The 11355-nt window shown below is 41.3% G+C and overlaps 1 protein-coding gene across 1 annotated transcript; it reads left to right on the top strand.

The window, feature by feature from the left end:
* The first annotated feature begins 1641 nt into the window (after nt 1-1641).
* Nucleotides 1642-9618, top strand: NOXO1 (NADPH oxidase organizer 1). Its single transcript, XM_075179304.1, has 8 exons — nt 1642-1762; nt 2547-2627; nt 3295-3370; nt 4572-4749; nt 6807-7006; nt 7383-7496; nt 8258-8375; nt 8569-9618. Exons 1-8 carry the CDS (start codon nt 1685-1687, stop codon nt 9194-9196), a joined length of 1473 nt encoding a protein of 490 aa, XP_075035405.1. The 5' UTR covers nt 1642-1684; the 3' UTR covers nt 9197-9618.
* Nucleotides 9619-11355: the final 1737 nt, after the last annotated feature.

Genomic DNA, 11355 nt, shown 5'->3' with positions numbered 1-11355 from the left:
GCTTAAAGAACCCGTACTTGGGGCCTGTGTGTGACTCCATAGCAAGAAGGCAGCTTCTTGGTAAGACCTGGGTGAGGGGGTTAGGAACCGCCCTCCGGTTTAGGCTGTGAACACCGGCTGGTGTTCCCCGTAGCGTGTAACTAGTAGTTCCGTTAGTGCACCACATTTAGTTAGTCCTAGTGTTTGACGTAGTTGCGTTGCCGACCATTAGAACGTTGTTAGGGTCGGGTCGCCGTTTGTAGTTAGTCCAGTTTGTGGGTGCCATCTTAGTTCACGGAGAGCGTAGAGGGAGGCTGTGTGTCTTGTCATCCGCAGGAGTCGGGAAGGTGCAGGAGAACCGGATCGGAAGTGGGAGTGTCCCGGTGAGTATCACGCTCGATTCCTCCTTTCGGTTAGGCCCTCACCGGCAGGTGTGTGAGGCACTTGAGGCGGGATTAGTCCTCGGATTAGTCTTGGCCTTCAGTGCCTGAAGTCCCCCGCGTCTTGGCAAGAACAAAGTGAGGAGGCGGCAAGGAGCTTGGACTGACCGTGTCTTCGTCCCTTGCCGTAGTCTCGGACAGCCCTTACTTGGTAGACTCGGTTTAACTGTGTGTTTCCCTCTTAGGCGTTACTTGCGGGCGTCCGGAGAAAACCCAAACCGGGACCGAGGTGGGATCCAGTCATCCACGCGGATCGTGGTAAATTCGGAGGTATTAGGAGGTAGTCGCCCTGTGAGGCACATCTCCTTTAGGGACTTTACATATGTACATGGGCCTGTCGGCTAAGAGGCAGGCCGAGGATGCTGATAGAGGCCACAAAATCAGAGTGTTGCTGGGCAGGCCCATGTATACAGTGTGCAGCCTGCCCCTGGGGAAGGGGGAGAGCGATTGCCCCATTTGCCCCCCTCTGGAGGACATCCACGTTTGAAAAAGAGGAGGTCTCCACTGAAGTATAAAAGCATTAGGAGCATATTGGTACTTCTCTCACCCCTTTACGCTAAATCATCTTGTGTTATAAAGAAACCAACGGTGTATTCAAAAAACGCAAAGCCTTCCGAAAAAACAAACAAGGTATGATATGTGTGGGTACTGCACAGGAAAAATACTGATACTAACGTGGAAACGTGGCACGTGGCCTACTATTTGGTTCTCCCCACCAGGGGATCAAAAGACATTTGAGTTAAGGGTTGATTCCCCCAAATTCCTGATTGTCCCTGATGTTCTGGGAAAGTAGGCTAGTATGGAAAGTGGTGAACACAAAAGTTCCAAAGTAGGCTCAGTACAGGGGGCAATGCCTTAGCAGCAAAGGGGTTAAAGCTACAATGGCGGAATCCATCTTTACCACAGTCACACTTATGTCATTTGTAAGCCCTGCCACTGATTATTTGTATATCCTTGTACTACATTCAGAATTTGTTGAATTATGTATGAGTCGTTTATTTATATAGTGCTCGTTGAAAACCTAAAATTGATCACAATCCAGGAATGTACATGATGAGGACTGCAGGGAATTACCCGGCTGTTTGAGTGCTGCATTCTCTGCTCTCCTTTGAGATAGGTGTGAAGCCTGTTACACGAGGAGTTTCCTGCATTGAGTCACAGACTTTTGGTTGGAGGAAGAATTCTAAGATTGTCCTCCTGGTTATAATATAAGGAGAAGCTGTCACTATCTATACTCAGTAAAGAACACAGCTGACAACTAAAACATGCCCCAGCAGGGAATAAGTGGACGCTATCCTTTGGAAACCAAAGCAGTTGGAGTCTTGCAGAATGGGAGACTAAAGGTATTGTCAGATTGTCAGATAGAATTGTTTATTAATGTCAACTAAAAATTCCAGCTATTGCTCAAGATGTTTCGTAGCGTAACTTCTCTCAGGCAATTTCAGGCAGAAGTCTCATTCAAATGGTTGCAGGTATCCCAGTAAATTGTAGAGCCCAGCATAATAATTTTAAACAGAAAAAAAAAAATCATCAGTTACCCTTTAAGAATTAGAAAAGTTCACACTGGCGTAATATAATTAGATAACCTATCAGTTCTCTAGACTGGCTATAACTACTTGTTTAAAAACATAATTCCAAGACTCCTTCATTCTTGGGTGCAAATACAGCTAAGAAATCATATGAATTTATTAAAAGTAAATTTGTTATTTGAGGGTATCAGGAGTCTGAATTCCTGGGGTAGATCAAGGTTCCTGAGCTGTATTTTTTTCGGTTGTGAGCCAGTCCTGAGGGTATATAATTACTAAACTGCAGGTTTGAGAAAGTGGAGATGTTGCCTATAGCAACCAATCAGATTTTTATCGCTGCATTTTTTGTTTGTGTTTTTTGCCAATCATATTCTAGCTGTCATTTTGTAGAATGTACTAAATAAATGATCATTTAGAATCTGATTGGTTGCCATAGGCAACATTTCCACTTTCTCAAACCTGCAGTTTAGTAAATATACCCCCTGGAATTGCTCTGGAAAATTCCGGACTGGTGCGATTTCTTGATGCCTTGTTAGCAATAAATGAAGCGTCTGTTATTGGATGAATTGTTAACGACATTTTTCGTTCTTTATTCTGACAGATTAACATTTTATCAATTCTGTGGTCTGACCACAATGATATAGTGATTTACCGGAAGTTTGAAGATTTCAAAAAGATGGATGTAAGTTTGATTTAATCTTTAAAAAAAAACAACATATGAGTTTAATTGATGATCCTGGTCGAGAGACAATGTGTATGCCCATAAACGAGAGAAAATATGTCTGCAGTGGAATCCCCAAACATGTAAATATCAGAGCAGCTTTGTTTACATAACTCAAAAGTTGCTTGTTAAACACCGCCATATATATGTGAAAGTCCATCACACACCACTAGTCACTGACTATTTATAGTGTCTTTTTAGCAGCAGTATTTGCGACAGTGATTGTTAGAAGATTTCCCCTAGCACAGAATGTTCTTTGCTAACAGACTGCAGTATATATAAGACACAGAACTGCTTGCTTTGAAAGATACCCACTCTCAGTTAGCAAAGGCTGGTATTTCTAAATGGATAGAGGAAAGGATCTTAGTATAAAAGATCTGAGAGATAATGTTTAATCTTAATTCAGAAGAACAAAATAACACGCACAATCCCAAATTAATTAATGAAACTAAATGGTGAAATGAAGAGCTCTGTTGGAGAATCACATAATGAATATATTCCCTATTTAGAAATTGGTTATTCGTTCCCTGGAGTTCCAGCTGCAACAATTACTGAACTGGTGTAAAATCAGGTTGTTATAAAGAACAAAAGATAGCTAATTGTGCTCTGTGTTTATTTCCCCTCATAGAGAGAGCTGAGAAGGAAGTTCCCACTGGAATCTGGGCTGTTCCGAAAATCCGAGAAGATGATCCCCAAACTGAGAGGTAATCACATCCCAACCAGCAATGTGTTAAGTCAGAGCAGTCCTGGCTAACCTGGGGCTCTCCATGTGTTGTAGAACTACAAGTCCCAGCATACCTTGCCAGTTATCATCTGGCTAGCCACTGGCAAAGCATGCTGGGGCTTGTAGTTTCACTGCATCTGGAGAGCCACATATTAGCCAGGCCTGCATTAGAGGAGGGCAAGCTCTCAAGCTATTGTGGTACTACAAGTCCCAGCATGAGAAGGATGGAGAGCAGATTGCAGATCACTGAATTACACTATCCAAAAAGACAATAAAAAAATTATAATAGGTTCATTTTCGTGAAATTCAAAATTGGCACAAATTATTTTGGAGACAGGTGTGAAGGCGCATGCCAGAGATTACCCTTCACTCTGAAGTAGTCAACTTGATATTTTTTGGTAATAGTGCTTACAGGACACTAACCTATATTTAAAGCATATACACATTTAAATATTTATACTGATTAATTACTTAGTTACTTAAGAATAAAAGCAAAATATTATTTTTTTATGTTCATAATTTTTAAATGTAATATTTGCACAGTAAATTTAGAATCCACCAATGTGTATATGTTATATGTAGACAGCCTCTTATTGGGTGCACTGTCCCAACATGACTTTTATAATAAATTCCCACCGAAAAATCATCTGTCATTGTTGTGATGATACATAACGGGGCAAAAATACGACAATCCTTAAATAATCTCCTAAGAGACTTACAGGGGCGAAAAAAATAATAATCTGGTTTTCGCAAAATAAACATTAAATATATCTGTTCTGAAAAGATTCTGAAACATATATATATATATATATATATATATATATATATATATATATATATAATTTGTGAATTCTTCTATTATGTAAGGTAACCTATATTGTAGATTTAATTATTAGAGAATGTTACAAGTCTTACACCCTCTAATTATTCTCAGATATTTCCTGTATTGTTGACCATTTATAGTCCCAGGTAATAAGGTTTTTGCTTTCAGCTGTAATAATTTGTTTGCGTATTCTACATGACTGAGCTGCTCACATGATAATTATTTCCAAATATTGTGCCTCCCCATTAATTTCCTCCATGGATGTCAAACCAGTTCCCCGATGTTGCAATGAGGATCAGGGATAGTCTCTGTGCAGCCGCTCCTATTAATCATGTGAATTTTATCTTCCTCCTTGCAGACGTGCCACTTATCAGGCGGAACCGCAACACCAGTCGTGTCATAGAGAGACTGCGGCTACTGATAAATTATTCTCAGGATCTGCTGAAGACTGACAGCAAAATCTCTCAATGTGACGTGGTCATGTCTTTCTTCACACCTACCAACAGCGACCTGAATCCCAGCTTTCCTGAAAACAGGTCCGTCCTCGTTCATTTTAGCCCTGAAAACCTCTACACTCTTCTAAACCAGACTTCCTTCCCTCCATTCCTTAAGAATTCCCAGTAGACCATGTTTTCAGGATCTCATTAACGATACAATGGTGAAATTCAATGGAGTAATTTCCCCACAAACTCACGTGGAAAGGAATCCTGACAACATGGCCTGTTATAGATATTTGAAAGCTTTAGGAGACTTCATTCTAAATGGAGAATCCTAAAGTCACTTCAGTAAATAGTTATGTAGGATAGAACTTGTTCGGAACAGGTCACCTTCTACGGATGTCCCTGAATGGTCAGTAGGGTATTTGATCCCCTTGAAGTAAATCCTGACCACCTGCTTAGGTGTAATTGTCATGCTTCCCCCTATTATGAAGTTATGGAAATAACCGATTTAAAAAGAAAATATACTATGCCTAGAATTTAGTCTGTTTCCCTTCAGATCAGTGTTTCTTAACTCCAGTTTTCTTTGGAAAAATGTATTTAGTAACGGTCAAGACGCTACAAGCATAATTACAATAGTATAAAGTCAGGATAACAAAACAGTAATAGATAGTGTATAGTTAATCTATAAAAGACATGCAGGAAATTACCAATTTTCAATTATAAAAAGAGGGTAGCTAGGGAAGAGACAATGGGGGGTATAGTTAGATGGCTAAGGGGCACATTTATCAATCATCGGCAAAAATGAAAAACAGTTATCAATCCTTATCGCATGGATAAGGATTGAACTATTTCTCAAATTTACGAAAAACGGATCACAGAAACAGCAGTTCCAAAAAACTGCTGTTTCTCTGATTAAAAAAATCATACTTACCCCCCTCTTGGGAAGTGGTGTCTCAGGATCTGCTCCAGGTCTTCTTCGCTCCGCTTCATTCTTCAATTGTGCATGCACATGCGCACAAACATCTCCGCTCTGTCTCTGCAACTATCGTTGCCGAGAGAGAGCTGTGAGTGACAGGGAGGGATCATGTGATCCCTCCACACATGCGCTGTCCAGCTCTGCTCTTCGGAGCAGAGCTGACAGCATTGGATTTTTTCATTTATGATAATGTACGCCAGCTTCAGTCCGGAACTTGTTAGATTGCGGCCAGGAGCAGTCACCATACTGTTGAATGGTGACTGCTCCCAAAAACGAAGAGGAGTGCAAAGCAGCAGATATCCACGATATCTGCTGCGATGCACCTTTCATAAATATGCGGAGGACACAGAGGGACCTTAATTTCACGGTAAGTGCACGATAGTGCTTTCTTAAATATGCCCCTAATACCTTTAAAGCGAAAGGCTGGGAAAAGGAGATAAATCTAAATTAAAAAGCACCAAAGAGTGAGGAGAAATTTGAACTTGCATAGAAGGGGAGCGAAAATGGGAGAAAGCTCATACCTTGTCCAAGCCTTAGAGGAATTCCTGAAAATACTAGTTACAACTAACAACTGTTAGCAGACTTATGACAAAAGAAATATAACCACTGACTAAAAACAAAAAAAACAAAAACACATCCACAAAACCTGTAATCATCTTTTTGATATTCATGACAACAGAGCACATATTGCATAAAAAATGTCATTAGTTCCTAGGCTGCATTCTCATGAATATTATTTATAATATACATAATAATATATATAGTGTATTTATAATTAAGGATTAGTTTCACTTTACTTGATCAGTAAAGTAAATGTGGCTTTGTTTTCCGGAAGCTGTTATTTCCCTACGTGAGCTATAGATGTTATGCTAACAAAACAAAATTATAGAACATGAACATATTTCAGTGGAACACTGCCCCTAGTGGGCAAACTGACATTTAATTCCATGTGTAGAAAGTAATTAAGGCTACACTGTTGGTAACTTAGATTAAATTTTATTGCTGGTCAGTTAGCAATTTGTTTTATAGAAGTACTGATGATTAGGGGATCTTTAGAAGAAATGGGAGCTAAAATAAGTTTCCTTTAGGACTTAAAAAGAGTTGTAGAGTAAAATGTTTTCAGAGACAACTCTGCCATGTGCTAGATGATGTAACGGATTAATATGTTTGGTTCCAGCTTAGTGATTGTGCCATCAGAGGTCAGGGAACAACACAAGCGGGAACAGCCAAGACAATTACCCAAACCTCCATCCTCAGAACCCATTGTATCCCAGATGTACTTGTGTATCGAGGACTATGAGACCAAAGACACCAAGAACTGCCCCTTCAAAGTAAAGCAGGACGAGCGCCTGGGAGTGTTGATCAAGGAAATCTCAGGTGAGCGATTGACTACCATATCAGGGGCAAACGCAGGATTTGTAGAGGGGGGTTTCCACACCACACCACCAGTGGGCGTGACCAGCATGCATGGGGGAGTGGCTATAATTTTAGAAAGTGCTTGGCTGCTCTCCAACTCTTCCTATCCCCATAATATACATGGGCAATACTGCGTGCACTACTGTTAGGTGCACCTTATCCCTTTTCAAGCAGAGCTGTGTGAAGCGGGAGCAGGGTCCAGCCACCTCAATTGGAGGGGGATTTCCAGGCACTAGGAACCTCCCCCCCCCCTCGGTTTGCCTATGCATATACACACAATTGACCTGTACACTGAATTCACATGGAGCTTGCATTAATGCCCACGATTCCATTTCAGGCTGGTGGTTGGTGGAGAATGAAGAGAAGCGTCTTGCCTGGTTCCCGGCTCCTTTCCTCAGGGCCCTAGAGATGAACGATGACGCAGACTCTGGATCGGATTCAGAAGACGAGGGTAAGATGTTCTTTCTCTCTCCTTTAATACCATACATGCCAACTTTTGAGATCTCCCTTCCGAGAGGGAATATCTCACTGGCGATCAGCGGGATGTCACTTGGCCCCGCCCCCTAATGTGTCAGTTAGTGTGTCCAATCATAGTGGAGGCAGGGCCACATTGACGCGTGCACCACGTCACTAAGCCTCACTCCCACCAGTCAACTAACCATACGGGCCAGGAACCGAGAGAGTAGGCAACTATGTCTAATACGTCTCACATTGGATCCGATCCACTCCACTCACAACCTAGTTCTCCCCTTCTCTGCGACACGCAGGAGCGCTATCGTAGCGTGCATCTAAGAAGGCTCAATCCATCAGCTCTCTTTAATAGAGTTGATAGAGGAAGGGGTTTTCCAAAAATGAACCCCCTTTAAGAGGAACCAAAATAACATGCCTTCAACGTGAAAGATTTATATAAAAGGAGTGGAGTTTGTATGTTCTCCCCATGTTTGCATGGGTTTCCTCCCAAAAAACATACTGGTTAGTTAGTTGGCTTCTGACTAAATAGACCCTAGTGTGTGTGTGGTAGAGAATTGATTGACTGTAAGCTGCAATGAGGCAGGCAGTGATGTGAATGACTACATATCCTCCGTACAGTGCCGTGTCATGAGATAAAGAAATAAAATAATAAATAATGAAAGAATGCATTAAGGTACCTAGAAGGCGAATGAGCTCATTTAAAGCATCCACGTGTATAATAATCTAACCTGTCTCTTCCAGGAGTGCGTTACTACACAGCAGCAGCTTATGAAGCCATAAGTTCGGATGAAGTCTCCATTGCTAGGGGTGTCCTGGTGGAAGTCATTGAGAAGTCAAACAAGGGCTGGTGGCTGATCAGGTAGGAACGCTTACAGAGAAGATTAATGTGTAACAAACCAAAAGTCCTCCCATTATTACAGTGAAAATGATGCTAGTTGGCAATATTATAATTTTTTTATTGTAAATAATATGGAAAAGGATCAATAAAAACAGTTCATACACCCCTCCATTTTCACGGCAGTGTACTCAATCTACCCTTCATTTCTCACCAGGTATAATGGAAAAACCGGATTTGTCCCAGCTATGTATTTAAAACCATACCGAAACGGTCACCACCTTCAAATCATGATGAATCAAGGAACCTCACCTATGACCTCCAATCTGTTTAAAGCGTCCAGCACACTGGAGTTGAACAGGCCAATAGGGCCATGGAGAAATGAAGAGGACCATTGTGTGGCCAACGCTGGTGCTACAGAACAGTTTAAGTCAAGGAAACTAGACAGAAAGAAGTCCAAGTCGATCAACGGTTTGCCATCAAATAACCAATATGGCTTCCACTCCACTCCTCCTGAATTGAAGCCAACGGAGTTTGCTCCAAGCTCTGGAGCGGAATGCGAGCCAAAGCCTTGTAGTAGGGGAGCCATTAGAAAGCCATGTTCTGATGCTGTAATCGCAACGCAACAAACGCCCAGACCACTTCCGAGGGAGCAGTCTGCAGTAGATGTCCTAAACATGGATGAAGGTAGTCCTAGCAGCGCTAAGACACCTACTAGGAACCTTATTTCTCAGCTCCCTCCAGGCAACCCTCAGATCCCAAAACGACCCGATGATCAAGAAATTCTCCACAAGTGCACGACAGTGACAAAGAAAGCTCTGAGAAGGAAGGCCATTGCTTTGTAAGTCTAGAACAGTGGACGTCAAGTGTCAGTGTTTCATTAGTCCGAGAACTCAAAGAGACGTACTAAACATGTACCAATCAGCGGACCCCAAATACATTTTTGGAAAACGAAATGCAGCGCACTTCTGCTGTAGAACACTCCTGAAAAACTTTATTTATAGAGACTTATAATATCTTAATTGATTTATTTTGACTATTTATTAATTATATTTATTCTGTCTGCTATTTCAAGAGCCATATTTACCCAATGAACTAATAACATGTGATGTAGGACAAAAGCCGCAATAGTTGGCAGGTTAGACCGTTACGTGTCCTGCTTTTCTGATATAGAAATACCGAGAGGAACAAATGAAATGTTTTATACTGTGACGTGTTTGATGATTCACTCCAAGCTGAAATGATTAAACATATAATATATACACAAGTCATCTCCTGCAAGTTATTAAATTGGCAGACATAGCATGTTGGTGCATTGCATGTCCACAATGGCAATGGTTTGATGAATGTTTATTGAACAATCTAATTCTCACAAGAGTCTGTGGTCATTGAACGTTTTGTACACTCATGAAATGATAGAAGCTCTGATATGTTTGGGATGTTGAGCACAGATCAATATATTGCTAAATTATGATCATTCAAGGGATAAAAAAAAGGTTTTCAAATGAGGATTATATTTCTTATCCTTCATTTACATAGCACCAACTTTTTATGCAAGTTTACAATCAAGAGTCTAGTTGAGCTTACACTCTAATATTCTACCAAGGGTTTCATTATTGCTTGCATGCAGAGGCCGAACTAGTGAGCTGTGGGCTCCAGTGCAGGGAGGAGGGAACCGGGGTCCACAGCTCACTAGTTCCCCGTTCAGCGGGCCCTGTTATCTCCATGGGCCCCGATGCACCGTACCTTCTGCACCAATGGTACTTTCGCCATTGCTTGCATGCGTATGTACCTACACACATATACACACCCATTCAGTAGGACGCAAATGATACTATATTTTTGTGCTGTGGGAGGAAACCCACTTGAACACGGTCAGGATATACCAACTCAACACAGGTAAGAGCCTGGTCGGAATCTAACTGAAGGCCATAGACCGCTTATGTGTCACACACACAGCATAAGATCTTGTTGAGCAGAATTGCATTTTAAAAAAATAACTAAATGTGTGTGTTTGGGTGGACACCATGAAGGGGGGGGGGGGGGGGGGGGGGAAAGGGGACCATATTGTAAGATAAACCAAAATTTAGCCAGTCAATGTACCATCAACCAGGGATAATATGCCCTATGTCTCTAAGGTCATTGGTTCCAAGGCTGCATGCTATTGGTCCACCCCACAAAATGGCTGCCTCAGGTGACCGCTAAACCTTACCAACATCTATTGTTTTGTAAGCTTCCGGCTATTGTCATAATTTAAACATCTGATCAATCGCCTAATTATTTGTGTAAAAGGCAATTAGTGCAGCAAGCTGTGTAAGACTTTATATTGCATTGTATTGTGGCGAAAAATAAGCGGATTTTTAGCACATGCTGTTACTGCTGTAGGGTGCAGCAGGTGGTGAGTAATAGTCCATCACTAAGAGGCAAATAAGCTATAGAGCGTCAAGACTACTATTTTTATTGTTAAATGTGTATTATAGTGATTGAATAGCCAAGTATCTGTTTAAAACTAAGTTAACATTAAGTTTCTTTTAGGATAATAGGGATTAGAAAAAAAAAAAAGGCTTAAAAGTTTACATTAGCTGTAAATCACTTTCTAGACAAGGTCTGGCTCACCCGTTGCGCTCCAGTTGTTGTGGAACTACAAGTCCCAGCATACATTGCCAGCTATAGGCTGGCTATCTAATGGCAAAGCATGCTGGGGCTTGTTGTATCAAAATGAAACTCCCTACTAAAAGTAACCTTATCAGTTAAAAGTGATAGCAGAAACGTGTTTATTTGTAGCAAGAAACATTTAACAAAAAAACCCCAAAAACTAAAACGTACTCATTATTAATAAATTCATTATTAAAGCTACACTAAAATGGCCACTCAGATGGATGCAAAGAATGAAATAAAGGACCAATAAGAAGCTGCGATCTCCGGTCATGAGGGTTTGCATTGGTCCACACTCCCCTCTGTGGCATCAGACAGGGAATGAATAAGGATCACAGGGAAAATGGCT

Source organism: Mixophyes fleayi, chromosome 7 (assembly GCF_038048845.1).
Source record: "Mixophyes fleayi isolate aMixFle1 chromosome 7, aMixFle1.hap1, whole genome shotgun sequence".
NCBI classification, from domain to species: Eukaryota; Metazoa; Chordata; class Amphibia; order Anura; family Limnodynastidae; genus Mixophyes; species Mixophyes fleayi.
This window is presented reverse-complemented; position numbering and strand designations above follow the sequence as displayed.

What these genes read in the sequence shown, in the direction of transcription:
- NOXO1 (XM_075179304.1), top strand. Translation starts at nt 1,685, where the DNA reads ATGCCCCAGCAGGGAATAAGTGGACGCTATCCTTTGGAAACCAAAGCA. An exon ending in TGCAGAATGGGAGACTAAAG is followed by an intron (nt 1,763 to 2,546) that starts GTATTGTCAGAT and finishes TTATTCTGACAG; the next exon opens with ATTAACATTTTATCAATTCT. An exon ending in CCCAGCTTTCCTGAAAACAG is followed by an intron (nt 4,750 to 6,806) that starts GTCCGTCCTCGT and finishes GTTTGGTTCCAG; the next exon opens with CTTAGTGATTGTGCCATCAG.